At 41.0% G+C, this 18522-nt stretch overlaps 1 protein-coding gene across 3 annotated transcripts in view; it reads right to left on the bottom strand.

The window, feature by feature from the left end:
• cgnl1 (cingulin-like 1) overlaps nucleotides 1–18522 on the bottom strand; it is a 148918-nt gene that overhangs the window by 89386 nt on the left and 41010 nt on the right. For 2 of the 3 annotated variants that reach the window (XM_060853030.1, XM_060853031.1), the window contains exons 2-3: nucleotides 11843–13523; nucleotides 7510–7589 (exon numbers count right to left, since the gene is read on the bottom strand). In XM_060853030.1, the coding sequence (XP_060709013.1) occupies nucleotides 7510–7589; nucleotides 11843–13498 (1736 nt within the window). In that variant the 5' untranslated portion in view covers nucleotides 13499–13523. Of the gene's footprint in view, nucleotides 1–7509; nucleotides 7590–11842; nucleotides 13524–14288; nucleotides 14414–18522 lie in introns of all 3 variants that reach the window. The other variant, XM_060853029.1, reaches the window with a different exon arrangement.

The following is an 18522-nucleotide window of genomic DNA, read 5'->3' on the forward strand; positions in this document are numbered from 1 at the left end:
TTTGGTCCAATCATCCATGCTGACCAGATATCCCAACCTAATCTAATCCCATTTGCCAGCACTTGGCCCTTTTCCAAACCCTTCCTATTCACATATATCCATCCAGATGCCTTTTAAATGTTGCAATTGTACTAATCTCCAACACTTCCTCTGATAGCTCATTGCATACACATACCACCCTGTGTGAGAAAAAGTTGCCCCTTAGGTTTCTTCGATATCTTTCCCCTCTCACCCTAAACCTATGCCCTCTAGTTCTGGACTCCCCCATCCCATGCAAAAAACCTTATCTATTTACCCTATGCATGCCCCTCATGATTTTATAAACCTCTATGAGGTCACCCCTCAGCCTCTGATGCTCCAGGGAAAACCGCCCCAGCCTTTTCAGCTTCTGCATTTAGCGGATATCCTCCAACCCTGGCAACATCCTTGTAAATCTTTTCTGAACCCTTTCAAATTTCACAACATCCTTCCAATAGGAAGGAGACCAGAATTACACGCAATATTCCAAAAGTGACTCAACCAATGTCCTGTACAGCCACAACATGATCTCCAACTCTGATACTCAATGCTCTGACCAAACTATCTTATCCTATCTACCTGCGACTCCATTTTCAAGGAGCTATGAACCTGCACTCCAAGATCTCTTTGTGGGCAGCACTCTGGAAGACCTTACCATTAAGTGTATAAATCATGCTAAGAATTGCTTTCCCAAAATGCAGCACCTCGCATTTATCTAAATTAAACTCCATCTGCCACTCCTCAGCCCATTAGCCCATTTGATCAAGATCCTGTTGCAATCTGAGGTAACCTTCTTCGCTGTCCATTACATCTCCAATTTTGGTGTCACCTGCAAACTTACTAACTATACCTATTGTGACGGAATGCTTCTGTGTTATCTGCAGATTTTGAAACATTGTCCAGCTCATTAATGTATTTCAAGAAAAGCACTGTATCAGCACTGGCATACCTCCCTCTAGAACACCATCACATACCTCCCTCTAGTCTGAAAAATAGCAGTTCACCCTTAAGTTGTTTTCTGTCACTCAGCCAACTTCATATCCATGCTGCTATTGTGTCTTTTATTCCACTGGCTACAAATTTACTGACAAGCCTGTTATCTGGCACTTTTATCAAACATCTTTTGAAAGTCTATCTGCATATCAACTACTGAACATAACTGATACATTTTTAAAGACAGGATTACACTAATGTTGGAACTAACAGTGGGTCAACACAGATAAACATTTATTATGAAGCAGCAGTGGTTCCTTCATCAGTGTTATCCACAGGAATTGTCAATCATATACAGGTCTTTTCATGTATTCTGGGTGCTTTGAAAATTATTTGATGTTTCCTGAGTCCACAGAAAGTGGTATGGTAAATGCTCAAGTACTTTTTCCGATTTCAGAACTTCTGCACAAGCCAGTAGCTTCTGGACCTGGGTGTACCTGGCCTTTGGAGTAGTGCCTACAAAACTTCAACTTAAGTCTCCAGTGCTGCACTCACCAAATTTTGCTGGAAGCTGATTGTTACTAATCTAATGGTGCATCGTGATTAGATCTGCAACTATCCCAACAGTTGAAAAGGATGGACTCCAAGTTCTGTGCAAACCCTCGGGTTATGTGGTGCATGATGCCATGTTCCATGGCACTGACTGCAGGTGGTCAGTCGGAAGAGACCAGTGCGGTCTTTTTGTGGGGCTTAAAACATGCAGTTTCTCTCTTGTCCCATAGTACCCAATGCATTGACTAGTACTCGAGTTTCTCCAGATAGCTGGAAGTCAGTCAATGAGTGCTGTTTGCATGATGTAACTGTCATAGCCAAACAGTTAAGATTTGGGCAGGAAGGTTTTGACAGAGTTCAATGTGTATTGTGTAACCATTTGCATGTTAGGTATGAGTCCTGATTTTATTTTATTCATTTATGGCATGTGGGGTATCGTTGGTAGATCATCATTTCTTACCCATCTCTCAATGCCTTGGTGAAGGTGATGGTGAGCTGCCTTCTTGAACTGCTGACCTTGAGTTTAGTAAAGCTCTTTTACCACTGTATCCAGGTCCTTGGAGCTGCATATCTGACTTTGATCTCTGCATACACCTACTCACATTGCTTTTTTGACAGGGGTCTGTTAGGTCTCCCAGAGATAGAGGAGGTCTTTGCTTCTTTCCATCTTCTCCAACAAAACCTCCAAGTCCAGCGTTGGGAAACCTGGCTGCCACACTCTTCCATGTGTACACATTGTTGTACCTTTCCCAGGTCAGATTCTGCTCACAAGAAGGTCCCAGCACCTTCCCAGCCACAATGCATCTCCCCTTTGAGAGGCGCAGTACTGATCCTTTGCTGATGCACAGTATCAATTAGTACTGGCTACATGTAAGAGACCAGATTTAAACGTTAAAGCTCTAACTTGGAGGAAGCTCAATTTTGATGGTATTCAGCAAGAACTTTGATTGGGGTGGATGTTTGCAGGTAAAGGGGTGGTTGGAAAATGGGAAGCCATCAAAAATGAGATGATGCGAATCTAAAGACAGTATATTCCTGCTCGGGTGAAGGGCAAGGCTGGTAGATGTAGGGAATGCTGGATGACTAGAAAAATTGAGGGTTTGGCCAAGACTAAGAAGGAGGCATATGTCAGGGATAGACAGCAGAGATCGAGTGAATCCTAAGAGGGAAATCAAAAGAGCAAAACTGGCACATGAGATAGCTTTGGCAAATAAGGTTAAGGAGAATCAAAGGGATTTTGTAAATACATTAAGGACAAAAAGGTAACTAGGGAGGGAATAAGGCCTCATAAATATCAGCAAGGCCATTTACACGTGGGACTGCATGTGATAGGGGAAGAGACTAGACAAGTATTTTGCATTTAGTGTGGAGAAGGATATGGAAAATAGAGAACATGGGGAAATAAATAGTGACAACTTGAAAAAGGTGGTACTGGACATCTTAAAACTCGTAAGGGTGGATAAATCCCCAACACCTGATCAGGTGTACCCCAGAACTCTGTGGGAAGGTAGGGAAGTGATTGCTGGGCCCCTTGCTGGGATATTTGTATAATCGATAACCACAGGTGAGGTGCTGGAAGACTGGATATTGGCTAACGTGGTGCCCTGATTTAAGGAAGGTGGTAAAGAAAAGCCAGGGAATTACAGAGCGGTGAGCCTGCCATCAGTGGTAGGCAAGTTGTTGGAGGGAATCCTGAGAGACAGGATTTATATGTATTTGGAAAGGCAAGGACTGATTAGGGACAATCAACACAGATTTGTGTGTGGGAAATCGTGTCTCACTAAATTGATTAAGTTTTTTGAAGAAGTAACAAAGAGGACTGATGAGGGCAGAGCATTGGACATGATCTATATGGACTTCAGTTAGGCATTTGACAAGGTTCCGCATGGTAGACTTGTTAGCAAATTTAGATCACATGGAATACAGGGAGAACTAGCCATTTGGATATAGAACTAGCTCAAAGGTAGAAGACAGAGAGTGGTGGTGGAGGGTTGCTTTTCAGACTGGAGGCCTGTGACCAGTGGTGTGCCACAAGGATCGGTGCTGGGTCCACTGATTTTTGTCATTTACATAAATGATTTGGATGTGAACATGGGAGGTATAGTTTGTAAGTTTTCAGATGACACCAAAATTGGAGGTGTAGTTGACAGCGAAGGCAACCTCAGAGTACAACGGGATCTTGATCACATGGGCTGAGGAGTGGCAGGTGGAGTTTAATTTAGATAAATGTGAGATGATTTTTGGAAAGGCAAATCAGGACAGACTTACAAACTTAATGGTAAGGTCCATGGGAGTGTTGTTGAGCAGAGACCTTGGAATGCAGGTTCATAGTTCCTTGAATGTGGAGCTGCAGGTAGATAGGATAGTGAAGGCAGCGATTGGTATGTTTGTCTTTATTGGTCAGTGCATTGAGTACAGGAGTTGGGAGGTCATGTTGCAGCTGTACATTCCGTTGGTTAGATTACGTTTGGAATACTGCATTCAAGTCTGGTCTCCCTGCTTTATGGAAGGATGTTGTGAAACTTGAAAGAGTTCAGAAAAGATTTACAAGAATGTTGCCAGGGTTAGAGGATTTGAGCTACAGGGAGAGGCTGAATAGGTTAGGGCTTTTTTACTTGGAGGCTGAGGGGTGACCTTATACAGATTTATAAAATCATGAGGGGCTTGGATAGGATAAATAGATAAGGTATTTTCCCTGGGTGGGGGAGTCCAGAACTAGAAGGCATAAGGTGAATGGGAAAACATTTAAAAGGGCAACATTTTCACACAGAGGATGGTGCATGTATGGCATGAGCTGCCAGAGGAAATGGAGAGGCTGGTACAATTACAACATTTAAAATGCATCTGGATGGGTATATGAATAGGAAGAGTTTAGAGGGATATTGGTCAAATGCTGGCAAATGGGACTAGATTTATTTATGTTATATGGTTGGCATGGGCAAGTTGCACTGGAGGGTCTGATTCATGCTGTACATCTCTATGACTCTATGTAGGAAAATGCTCATAAGCAGATAGCACAAAGGTGTCATGATGCTGCTGGCATTACAGTAAAGGGAAGTGGGCTTATTGCAAACTGCAATTTCAGTGCCAAATTTCAGGGTAAAAAATTGTACATGGATGCTGAGATAGTTGACTTCAGCCAAGACAGCAGTTGATCATCGCAATTTAACTCCATATCGCTTGGTTTATGGCAGGTGAACAAATAAATCAGCCAAGGTTCCAACTACTGATGTTTTTTTATTCACTGTTGCCAGAATTTGTAGGGATATGGAGACCAACTGCTGAAACCCACTATCATAGTTCACCATCAATAAGTGGACATCTGTGCAAGAGTGATGGCTGTCATCTCTTATGAAACTGCAGCCTACCATCAAGAAAGGGCTGGATACTTGGAGGAAAAATGCTGGATGACTCAACAACATTGTTCAGAATTTTTGGCAGCGAATCTGGCTTCAGAGTTGGATATATCATTATTGAATTTCCAGTTAGAGATATTTCTTATTCTTATTAAAAAGAATGACAAATCATTTAATATATATCAATAAATAGACATATCCCAATGAATGAATAACTGCAAATGTACTGTACATGGAAATGTGCAGCCTACTTCTCTCAGCTTATAAGTCACTTAATTCCATTATACAAAATTAATTATTGAGAACAGAATTCTTGTTTGTTGTAATCGTTACAATAATACCTTCCATTTGTACAACACCCATAACTTTCACAACAAAATTACAGAACAAATTTTGCACTGAGTTGAATAAGGAGATTAAAAAGACAGATTGGTCCCAGTGGTAGTTCCTAAGGCACATCATAAAGAGAACAGAGGTAGAAAGGTTTAGGAATGAATTACAGAGCTTACAGTCAAAATATAAATTGGCAACACCGTCACTTATGTTATAACAATTAAAATCAGAGATGGGGATGAGGCCAGAGTTGAAGGACCACAAAGACCAGCAAGGCTGGAGGGAGTCACCAAAAGAGGGAGAGTTGAGGCCATCAAGAGACTTTCAAACAGGATGAGGATTTTAAAACTGGGGAGTTGTGGACCAGGAAACAATGTAGCTCAGCTAGCACCAGGATAATTAATGAAGGGGGAACTTGGCGAGAGTTGGGACACTCACTGATTGTTAAAGTGTTGCTTAACCTCACCCTTAAAGTTCTAGCTCTAATTTTCAAGCAATAAACCTTAGTCTTAAGACTTGAGGAAAGTCCTAGTCTAGATTCCCCAATGAGCAGTATAAATGAAAAGGAACAATTTCTGTCAGTTCCCAATATAGTTTGAAAGATAGAAAATAGGAGCAGGAATAGGCCATTTGGCCCTTTGAGTCTGCTCCACCATTCAACATGATCATGGCTGACCATCCAACCTGTTCCCCTATTTGCCCCATTCTCTTTGATCCCTTTAGACCTAAGAGCTAAACCTTTGATCAAATCATCCCTTAAACCTCTAAATTCCATTACGTTATGCAGTCTTCCCTTGAGTAATCTGTTCTTACCCAAATTAAACTCTTCAAACCCAAGTATCACTCTAACAAACCATGCTGCACTTTTCTAAGGGTCAACAGCCTTAATTGAGAACTTACAAGAGTCAGGCTTGAACATCTGCAATGTTCTCAGCTAGATCCTCTAAACTCTCAGGAATAGCAAGCGCTCGTAGGGATTTGCCCTTATTCATTGTCATTATTTGTTGTTAATTTTCTGATATTAACTTATGGTGAAGAAAGCGGTGTCATCAGTATCCTGGTCGCACAGAGTCTGGGGAACAGGTGAGTCTCATGGTCAAAGAATTCATAATGGGAGAGAGGAGAGAAACTGAAAGGAAATGTAAATTCAGAGTTAGGGTATAGTCTGATCTTTAGGGGAACTATTATCTTTCTTGTGAGGGAGAGATAAATGACAGAGGAAATAGAATGGGTCTCAATCTTAGTGACAAAAAAGTTCAGGAGATCTTTCCACTTTTTGTAGGAGGGATGTGCGTTGAAATGAAGGGAGAAGGCTTTATGAAGAAAAATAGTTGGCAGTGGAGATACGCAGCAAGGATTACCTTTATAAATTAGGCTAAACCTGTAAAAGAGTGAACAGAGGAGAACAAGACCCAGATATGCTTTAGGTAATCCAACCAGAGCTGGCCATGAATACTGCACCAGTCTTCCAAAGCCTGAGATGAGGAATATACTAAGTAGAGTGATCAAAGACGAGAGAAAGAAACGGTCTTATTGGGCACAAAGGCAAAGTCAGGGGGATGGTTTGACTGAACTGAAGAAATGTCATGAGGAATGGAAAGCCAGAGGATGGATAGTTGGGTATTTTTTAAAAATGCAGTTGTGACTTCCATTGCTTAATTCAAAATATTGGACAAGTCAGTGCAGAAAAATGACTCATTTGGGAGTTTTCATTTAATAGAATTGGAAACTCAAGTGTGTTCTAATAAATATTCTGCTAAATACATAGCTACAGCCTTTGGACTAAAATGTGTAAATGGAACAGTTTAGCTGTAAGCTAATTAAATAATTTACACTGGATTAAAAAAGATACAAAACAAAATTTCGGCTGCCTCATTAAGCATCCACATTTAAGTCAAACTGTGTGTTGAATCTCCCCTGGCACTGACAAGATAAGTGCCTCTGGGCTATTGAATAATTAATATTTAAGCACAGAACATTCATAAACACAGAAGACACAAATGGAAAAACAATTCCACAAACAAAAGGGCCATGTACAATGGAGATAAGGAGTTTTCAAACCATTATATACTTATTATATCCCCAGCTTGTATTATTTATGTAGGACAAGCCCTCAAAAGAATAAACCATACAATCTGCCCAGACCTAAGGAAAGTCAAGCAGAGGGTGCCTCATTTCAACACTACTGCATCTATTTCTAAAATTATTTACCTTAAGCTTTAATAATATTGGGAGAATATACATTTAACTTATAAACATTAATTCCAAACATGGATAACATGTACAACCCAATATCAGCATTGTGTTGGATACCAACCCCACTTTAAGACAGTTGTAAAGGATCTGTTTTGCAGTCTCCTCATTCATTTGCTGGTCCTTCAGAAGGTCAGGAGTTACCTTAAAAAAGTTTTACAAAATTAAAATTATGATTAAGTTGGCATGCAATTCAAACAAAATTAATTTTTAATTCAGTTGGTAAACTAACATTTAGGTTAATAACTCTATATTTACATTATTTTTTTACAGTTTCAACACAAAATGTTTAGGCAATGCTTAGTAAAACATTTATTACAATTATATAACAGGTCAATAACCTAAATAATCCTGTATTCCCACAAATGGCCTAGCCTAAATAAAAAATTATCTGTGATAAAAATGTTTTGATCAATAAGCCAGAAAGCCCTGCCAAAGAAGATGCTTTCACTTTCTGATAGAAGTAAAAAAAATCCCAGGAAACCACATATTTGGGAATGTGGTATCTCTGGAGTTTGAATTGTTCTAATGATCCAAATGATTAGTCTCACTATGCAACAGTTTAACAATCTCATTTCAGGTTTCTAAAAGTCCAAAACCAAAGAGCTGATGTCAGAGAAGGTGGCAATGATGTTTCACATTGATGAATCTGTACTGCTCCATGTTGAACACTATTCAGAGCAAACACTGAAGATAGCAAAGATATATAATGCTATCTGAGTACGTGACTTGTATGTCCATTGCCATAAGTGGGTTGGTAATACTAATTACTGAATTAGCTAAGTCCTTATAGGCATAGCTTTCAGAGTGGTGAGACTTGGGGAAATAACCTATTTTGACCTCCATCTCAATCGCTTATCTATCTGCTATGGGTGTGTCAGCCCATGACAACACTGATGGAAGTCATCAATGCACAGTCCTTGTGGGACCAAGCACTGTTTTCACAATGAGAATGCCCACCACTGTATTTTGTGACACGATTGTCACACTAAATGGAACTGGTTAACAACAGAGCGAAATTTTAAAATTGGACAGCTAAGGACACAGCAGAACTATATGCCACAACAATAATAGCCTGGCATAACCCTCTCTACTGTATCTTTACTGAGCCAGATGACTAGTGCTGGTTCAATGAGGTGTATAGGACAGCATACTCTGTTAGTGCAGTTCTCTCTGGGTCGCCGAGACATCTGCATGGGTAACATGAGTCGCTCTCTTCAGGAAATCCTGCAGAATGGGAAAATTGAGCAGCCGAAAATGTTGCTGCCTCCATTAAATGATCATTCCTGATGAAGGGCTCTGGCCCGAAACGTCGAATTTCCTGTTCCTTGGATGCTGCCTAACCTGCTGTGCTTTAACCAGCAACACATCTTCAGCTCTGATCTCCAGCATCTGCAGACCTCACTTTTTACTCCATTAAATGGAAAAAGTACAAAAGTCAGTTTGTTAACAGGTCACATATTTGATTTATTGGGGCACAGTCAATTGACTTAAATCATAAATTAGCCTGGAAATGAGGGCCAAGATGTGATACCTTGAGTGTTAATGGCAATTCTACCCTAGTTCTGAATGCTAGCTTCAGGATCATCTGATGTTACCAAATAGCAGGAGAGACAACGAGTGGGATAGTAGTGGGTGTGGCCGGTCTCTGTCTGGTTTCCAATGTGCTTCTTTAATCTTTTGCATGAAAGTCTTTGAGAGAAAAGTACTAAAACAATCCCTATTTGAGCAACAACAGCATGGCAGTGAATTAAGTGAGCTGTTGAGCTTCAAGGAATTACTTCAAGTTCCTTAAATGGGGGGGCAACTGAGGGAGCTGCGGGAACAGAAGAAATTAAAACTTTACAAGATCAAACCTACCATCCCCACCAGCCATCATTAGCAAGTGCAGATGAAATGTCTTTATAATGGAGCTCTCGGCCAAACTGCACTATAGTGCACCACAGACACCAAACAAGATCACTACAATTGTGTGGTGCATAGAGCTAGCAACCCCAATACAGGTCTATTTAAGATCCTAATAACATTGGCAGCAATCAACCAACTTGAAGGTGGGGGAGAGAAAGGCATATTTGCCAAGATTCAAACACACTCCTGAACACTCCTCACTGGTACTTAAGCTAATACTTAAAGAATAACAACTTGGGCAAGGAAAAGAAGGCTCATCTGTATCTAAGAATCTGCTGTGGGTAACTTTGGAAAGATCAGTTACAGAAAGAAAATTCGTAATTAATGAGATTCTCAGCTTATGAATTCAGGCAAATGTAAACTACTGTTATACTGTTAGGTGAGATTATTTGTTACTCATTTATTGTTGAACCAAAGAAAGGACATGCTGTCAAAGCTTTTTGACCTGGCTTTCATCAGGACTGGTGCAAGAATTCCAAATTTAAAAAGGAAGAAAGAATGAATAGTTGGCAAGGTACTTGTGATTGGTCAAGACATCGCCATGGAGAATGTAGCAGAGAACTATTAATCCCCACACTTTTATTTCATTCAAAAAAGGCATAAAGCCTGATAAATTTCTTTCTTCTGTAGAGAACAGATAGATCCCTGTCTACAAATATAGGTAGCTGCCAGGAAACATGAGTGAGGCACATTGCATGCTCAACTGATCATCTTAAATAGGATGCAAGTGTAATTCTTAGCAGGCTGAGGATTTCTTAGCAATTGCAGAATCCTCTAATACAAGACATTAATTTTGCAGACTCAGGCTGGTTGAGTACAGTCAGTCCCCTGTCCACTGCGAACAGCCAAAGTGACTTGTTGTTTGATATGAGCCTCCAGTCATTGAGAAGTCTGGCCTATGTGCCTGGCATTAAACCAGCATCTACCACATTACTCCCTCGTGAGAGGCAGAATATCTTTGCAAGTTGACAGCAGCATAAGTTTGTGGAAAATACCACTCAAGCTGCTACTGTAGAGTTACACCATGGAACATAAGATTTACCTGTTAGCCAAACTTCTGTGATCCTCTACATCATTCAGGGATGACCTAAATCCTCAAATTTAACTATTCTGCATGAAATTGTGAAAGGCACTAGGGAGGGAATAGCCGGGTGGTATTATTACTAGATTTATAATCCATAAACTCAATGAATATTCTGGGGACCTGGGTTCAAATGCCAGACGGTGGAATGAACTGCCAGAGGAAGTGGTGGAGGCTGGTACAATTGCATCATTTAAGAGGCATCTGGATGGGTATTTGAATAGGAAGGGTTTGGAGGGATATGGGCTGGGTGCTGGCAGGGGGGACTAGATTGGGTTGGGATATCTGGTCGGCATGGACGTGTTGGTCCAAAGGGTCTGTTTCCATGCTATACATCTCTATGACGGTATGACCAATTAAGGGTCTAATGATCTCAGAAAAACCCATCTGATTCATTCATGTCCTTTAAGTGAAGGAAATCTGTCATTCTTGCGTGGTCTGGCCAACATTTGACTCTAGATCCACAGCAATGTGGTTGACTCTCAGCTGTCCTCTGGACATTTAGGATTGGGTGGTAAATGCTGGTCTAGCCAGAGACGTCCACATTCCATGAGTGAATAAAAAAATCCAAATCACAGGCCAATCTTTCCTCAAAAATCCTAAAGGAGTCATGTATGTTGAAAGGCACATCCCTTTCTATGGGGCAGTCTTTAAGGTGCCACATTCTAACTTGGTTTTATTTTTAAAACGTAACAATAAATCCAGCAATTATTGGCACATTACAAGAACCATCAGCTCACAGTGGCTGAAATAAACACAAAATACTGATTATTATTATAGGAGATGTGAAATAAAAATGGACAGTGATGAAGATACTCAGCAGGTCCTGCAGCATCTGTTGAGAGAATGTTAACATTTTGAGCCCAATTTGGCTCTCAGTTCCAAAAAAGAATTATTTTGGGCAGAAAAATCAATGCTGCTTCTCTCTTCACATAAGATGCCAATTTCACCAGAGTTTTAGATCTCAATGACTATTAGATTAGATTACTTAGAGTGTGTAAACAGGCCCTTTGGCCCAACAAGTCCACACAGACCTGCCGAAGCACAACCCACCGATACCTCTACATTTACCCCTTCACCTAACACTACGGGCAATTTGGTATGGCCAATTCACCTGACCTACACATCTTTGGGCTGTGGGAGGAAACCGGAGCACCCGGAGGAAACCCACGCAGACACGGGGAGAATGTGCAAACTCCACACAAGTCAGTCGCCTGAGGCGGGAATTGAACCCGGGTCTCTGGCGCTGTGAGGCAGCAGTGCTAACCACTGTGCCACCGTGCCGCCCACAAACTATTTTGATAGACATTCAGCATTTGTCACGACTTCATTCTTATGGTAACTGGAAAAACAAATTGTCCCTTAAAAAAGTAAAACTGTTTTTTATGTTTACAGCTCTAAGGTTTACCTGCGCGTCATGATCACAGGCAGTTTGGTTTGTTTGAGAAGGACATTGCTGAGGTTTTATACTATGTTTTCTGATTTCGAAAAAGGAAGGTGCTGTTTTAGAAGTTCTTATTTGTGTAACAGAAGGTACGGTCTCCTTTTTGGCTTCAGGTTTATTGATCACACCTACAGGGAGTGTGGAAGATCTACCAGACATTCTGTCACGATGTTCACGAGTATCTGCAGCATCCAATTCAGTCTGACCTAGACTCTTCGTAAAGCCATAACCCAGGTTTCCTGTGGGTTGGGTTTGACAACTGCCAAGACTACCAGTGGATGAAACATAATTGGCTGGCTCGTTGTCACTGGAAGCAGAGTTCCATAAACTTTGTGAAGTAGCATTTTTACGACTCAATTGAGATGGTCTCAACAAATGTTCATTCAATATTCCAGTCTTTTTACTATATTGGTCTAGGTAAGCAGAATCCTCTTTTGACCTGTGTGGGAAAGCACTATCCGCACTTCGGGATCGTTTTCGATCTTCTGGGTCAATCCGGTTTCTCCTTGCAGACCTACCACGCCGATGCTGTCCACCCTTTCCATCAAATTTATCAATCAATTCATCCACTCCAGGAATGGGACCGGAGTCAATATCACGACCAGTGCCTGGAAAAAATGGAATGTATCTTCTGTTTTCATGACGGTTTACATTCTCAGCAGAAAGCTCTTCGTCTGGATCATCCAGCCATCCGAACTTGAATGAAGGATTGATCTTGTCTGAGCTTGCTGACGTCGGAGTTGATGATGATGACCACCGGGACCTAGAAACATCAATACCTCTTCCAGATGAATCTTGGCGGCGCAAAGGAAGCAAATCTGGTCGTGTTCTCCGTGAACCGCCGGAATCAGGACTGGCGTCATTTTGACATCTTCTATTGTTATTCAGTGTATCCACTTTTCTACTGGGAGACCCAGTAGTCTTCTTGGTAGCATCTTCCATTGCTCTGGACTTAATGAAATTACTTTTATCATCACTGGTCTTTGTTGAACTTGGTCTAATATCTAACTTATCTGAAAATTCAGATTTGGGTAAATGATGAAAAGATTTGTCTTCACTCCTCTCTGATGACTTCAAACTTTGTTGACTGGTACCTTTCAAGAGGTTCTTTTCAGGATCATATGGCTTCAGAATTTCGGGATGTTTTTGGAAGTTCAATAAACTATTTGCTTTTGTGTGCTTTTTATCAACCTCAACCTTTGAGGTGTCTGTTACTGGAAGAGGCAGCTGTGTATAAGATGGCTTCAGTGGATTGAAATACGGATGTTCTGGATAGATAAAATGGCCATTGTTGGAGTGCATGTTTTTTTGTAGCTCTGCAGAGGAATCAGAACATGCTTTGAAACCATCCTGAGACAAAGTTTGATCAAGGCAGCCGTTCTCAGCTGGAGGCTCATACATTTGCAGGTTTCCTTCCTGGCTGCTGTTTAACACTACGTATGGCTGTCCATCAATCCCCTGCACCCTAATGCTGACACCATAGGATCCCGATTTGTTTGGGGCAGTCCGATATTTTTGTTCCTGGGAAGATTCTTCTTGAGCATCTTGAATAAACCGGATTTGGATTCCGTAATCTCGCTGCATTTGTTTGTTTGGAACAGCACCAATATAAGGCTCCATTTTTCGCGATTCGAAGGTCAATAAACTGCAATTTGGAAAACAATCTAATTAGTAGTTAATAAAACAAAATGAACACTTAACCAATTAAAGAGAAATTTCAATTACATTGCAAAACATTCCCAAGTATTTTATCGGAGGAGGAAAAGGACAGGAGGTGGGAAAATAGAGTTCTAGCAGCTAACTTGAGACTTTGCTTAGAAGAGGAGTTATGATGAGCATATTTTCAGAATGAGAAGAATAGCATGGTGGATTGATTTAAATCGAAAAATCCAGAACAAATTGATGGCTGTAACTGTTGAAGGCACAGCCAGCAGCTCACAAGCAAAGCCACGGGACAGGTAGGCCAGCAGAAATGAAGCAGTAGGAGGTGCAAACGGAGGGACAGAGTTGAAATGAATTGAAGAATTAGGGTGGTGCAATGGGAACAATGATTAGAATCTTGAAATCAGCACTGCAAAGGGTCAGTGGAGATCTGAAAAACATGGGCAACAAAGGAGCTGAAGGCAGAATGGAAGAGGATGCGATGGGTAGAAGAGCAGATGGAGCAGCATGGAGCACCAACAAGTACACAACTGGAAAAGGTGACACAAGAGATGGGACAGGAAGAGATAACATTTTCAGCACTGGAGATAGTTTGTAAGAGATATGCTGAAGCAGATATCCTTAACTACTGACTGATGTACGATTACACACTCAGCTTTGAAGTAAAACATGTGGTTAATGTTTCAAATCCAATGTGACTCGTCTACAGAACTGAAAGTGTTATATTGGGATTGAAACATTAACTTACTTTCTCTCTCCACAGATGCTGCCAGACCTGCTGAATTTCACCAGCACTTTCAATTTTCATTTCAGACCTCTGGCATCCAAACACTGGATTGTTCAATCTATGCTTTGATGTGAGAATGTAGCTGACTAGAGGGGTGAAATAAGGTACAAAAAGAATGAAAATATCTGATCTGAACCAAGGAGGTGACCTCGGACTTGTCACGGATAAATCTGGAGAAAGTTCTGATCTCTCCAACTGACAGTCACAAAAACAGAGCCACGTGTGAGGTGAACAATGTACAGGGTGTGTCAACAAAATAACAGAGAAGCCGTCGCCATATCTAAGTTAAAAATCACACAACACCAGGTTTATAGTCCCACAGGTTTATTTGGAAGCACTAGCTTTCAGAGCGCTGCTCCTTCATCAGGTAGCTTACCTGATGTTGAGATTTTTAAATTTGTCCACCCCAGTCCAACACTGACACCTTTACATCATGGTTTCCATATCTATGGGCAATATTGTCAGTGAGGAATGTGAAAAGCTCAATAATATAACACATGTAACTGACTGTAACTAAGGTGTGAAACCATTGAACTGGTTACTGTAGTTTAGGACAATAAGAACAGAACCAATTAGGAGTGATGATGAGATAGATAGCGAGACCAGGCATTTCTCAAGTCACAAAGCACATAAATGATCCCAAACTGTGTAATACAGACTGGTGGAGGATAGAGTGCACAACTGTTTTAGGGAGTGGTTGAAGATGTCAGCAAACTTTGAAGTACGGGACTCAGCAAAGTTTGATCACAATGATCAATTTTACCAGCGACCCAAAGGACTGACTAAAATAACTGACCAAGTCTTTCCACTCCAACCCTGAGTACTAAGCAGCTTAAAGTTACTTCCTTTCCTTCCTCTTTAAAGCCATCGACTTAATCTTCAAACAACATGAAATGTAATGCTGCTCAGAAGGAAACAACAACTTAAATTGGTGAATGGTGAAGACAGAGGCAGCTAAGCAGTTGGACGGGGAGGTAGGGTAGTGGAGTCAAAAAAGTAGCCAGTGTAATAATCAATCCTATTTGAAAGGTCACTGTATTAGGTACAAGAATTTAAAGTATGCCAATTTAGGAAACTCTACTAAATAATGAATCAACGGCAGCAGAATGTTCTACTTAATAAACAAATAATATTTATTTCAATTCAATAATTCATTCAGACTAAAGGCATTCTCAGTACTATTACTCAAGTTCCCTGAAGCATCTTATTCAGGTGAAGTGAATAAACATCAAATGAGGAAGCAAGAGACAGTGATAACTGCGAAAACTAAGATAAATTCAAAATGCAGCAACGGACTAAAAAATATAGAGACAGAAATAAACTGAATGCAAACTAGCAAGGAATGTAAAAAAACTGACATTCACAGTTAAACATCTAAAAAGAAAAAGATAAATCAAAGTGAACATAACCCCCTTAGAAATTGAATCTGGAGAGGTAGTTATGCAGAATAAGGAAATAGCAGAGGAGTTAAACCGGTATTTTGCATCAAGCTTTATGGTGGAAGACAATTTGAACATCCCATTAATACTAAAGAATATGGGGAGGAATTAAGTACTGAAAGTGTGTTGCTGGTTAAAGCACAGCAGGTCAGGCAGCATTCAAGGAACAGGAAATTCGACGTTTCGGGCCAGAGCCCTTCATCAGGAATCGGGTTTCCTGATGAAGGGCTCTGGCCCGAAACGTCGAATTTCCTGTTCCTTGAATGCTGCCTGACCTGCTGTGCTTTAACCAGCAACACACTTTCAGCTCTGATCTCCAGCATCTGCAGACCTCACTTTTTACTCAAGGAATTAAGTACTGTACCATTATCATCATTAGAGAAGTAATATTAGACAAACTAATAGAGCTAAAAGCAGATAGTTTCCCTGGCCCTAATGGCTTTACATCCTCGGACCCTAAAAGAAATAGCTACAGAGATACTGGATGTGTTGGTCATAACATTCGATAAATCCTTGGATTCTGGAAAATTACCAGAGGATCGAAAGACTGCCAATGTGAACCCCTTTTCAAAAAAGGAGGGGTGCAAAAAGCATAAAACCACAGTCCAATTAGCCCACAGCTATTGTAGGAAAAATATCAAATTCTATTATTAAGGAAACAGTAGCAGCATAAAAGGGAAACTCATGTCTGACTAATTTATGAGAGGTTTGTTCAAGTTTTCCACAATGGAGAAAGGGAAATTAGTAGGTGTGTTGTATTTGGACTTTAGAAGGTTTTTGACAAGGTACCTCACAAAAAGGTTAAGTCATAAGACAGCAGCACATGGTGTTGGATGCAGTATATTGGCAAATTCATTATCTCTGCCAATGGGCAGGAACAGCAAGTGGAATAAGGTTTTTTTTTCCCCCAGTTTAGTGATCTGTAATCAGTGGGGTTCCACAGAGATCAGTGCTAGGACTCCCACTGTTCACAATATATGTTTTGACTTGGAGAAAGAAAACGAATGTATTCTAGCCAAATTTGCAGATGACACAAAAATAGATGGAACGGCAAGTTGCAAGAAGAATACAAACATTTGACAGAAGTTGGAATTCTATTCATTGTAATTTAGAAGAATGAAAGGTGAGCTAATTGAAACATACAGGAATCTTAAGAGGCTTGACAGGATAATTGCTGAGAGGAGAGACTAGGACCAAAGGCATTGTTTCAGCATTGCAGTCTTATATTGGCTCCCTTCAATAAGGAGGAATTTCTTCTCTTAGAGGGACAAGTGTCTTTGGAATTCCTTTCCAAAGAGAGCTGTGAGGACAGAGTCCTTGCGTATATTTAAGGCTGAGATAGATAGGTTCTAGATGAGTTGGGGAATCAAGGGTTGTAGGGAATAGTAACGAGGAATGTTGGATCAGCCAAACTCCTATTGAATGAATGAGCAGTCTCAATGGACCGAATGGCCTACTGCTGTTCCTATGTCTCCTGGCAGCCTATCATCACTTTCTAAGGAGAATGTGAGGGATGGGTCAGTGGTCACCCAGCCAGCATCACCAACATCCTGTGACTGAATAAATAAAACAAAAACTCAGCAGCTCTTATAAGTGTCATATGTTCTAGCCCTTTTTCTACACGAATACATTAATTTAATATAATTATATGAACAGGTGAGCAATGGTTCCCAGGCTTGTCAGATTAGGATATCCAAGAACTTAAGAATCAGAACATTATATGAAGAAGAAAGTTTTACAAAGTTTTTTCATCTCACATTCTCTGCCATAACTTATTTCTTACAGCCAATCACATTTCTGTCTAGTTCCAGTTAACTTCAATGACTGACCACCTTCCTTCTCTGCTGAAAAATATGTTGCTGGAAAAGCGCAGCAGGTCAGGCAGCATCCAAGGAGCAGGAGAATCGACGTTATGAGCATAAGCCCTTCTTCAGGAATTCCTGAAGAAGGGCTTATGCCCGAAATGTCAATTCTCCTGCTCCTTGGATGCTGCCTGACCTGCTGCGCTTTTCCAGCAACATATTTTTCAGCTCTGACCTCCAGCATCTGCAGTCCTCACTTTCTCCTTCCTTCTCTCACAAACAACATTCTGGGGGCGTACTACTGTTCAGAAACTGAACTGGACTGGTCATATGAATACTGTGGCTACAAGAGCAGGTCAGAGGCTAGGATACTGCAGTGAGTAATTCATGTTCTGACTCCCCAAAGCCTGTCCACCATCTACAAGTCATAAGTCAGGAGTGTAATGACGCAAACTTCACTTGCTTGGATGGGTGTAGGTCCAACAACACGCAAGAAGTTTGACACTATCCAGGACAAACTAGGTGTCACTTGATTGGTACCACACCCACAAGCATCCACTCCCTCTACCACTAACATTCAGTAGCAGCTGTGTGCCATTGATAAGATGCGCTGCAGAAATTCACAAGCTTCCTGGACAGTACTGTCCAAAACCAGAACCACTACCATCTTGAAGGACAAGGGCAGTGGGTACACCACCACCTGCAAGTTCTCCTCCAAGCTCCTCACCATCCTGCCTTGGAAATATATCACCATTCCTTGACTGTCGCTTGGTCAAAATCCTGGAACTCCCTAAAGGCATTATAGAGTTACCCCCAACAAATGGACTGCAGTAGTTCAAGGTGGCAGCTCACCACCATCTTCTCAAGAGCAGTTAGGGTTAGGCAATAAATCCTGACCCAGCCAGCACCGTCAATGTCCACTCACTGAATAATGGAAAAAAAATAAGCAAGCCA

Source organism: Hemiscyllium ocellatum, chromosome 39 (genome assembly GCF_020745735.1).
Source record: "Hemiscyllium ocellatum isolate sHemOce1 chromosome 39, sHemOce1.pat.X.cur, whole genome shotgun sequence".
Lineage (NCBI taxonomy): Eukaryota > Metazoa > Chordata > Chondrichthyes > Orectolobiformes > Hemiscylliidae > Hemiscyllium > Hemiscyllium ocellatum.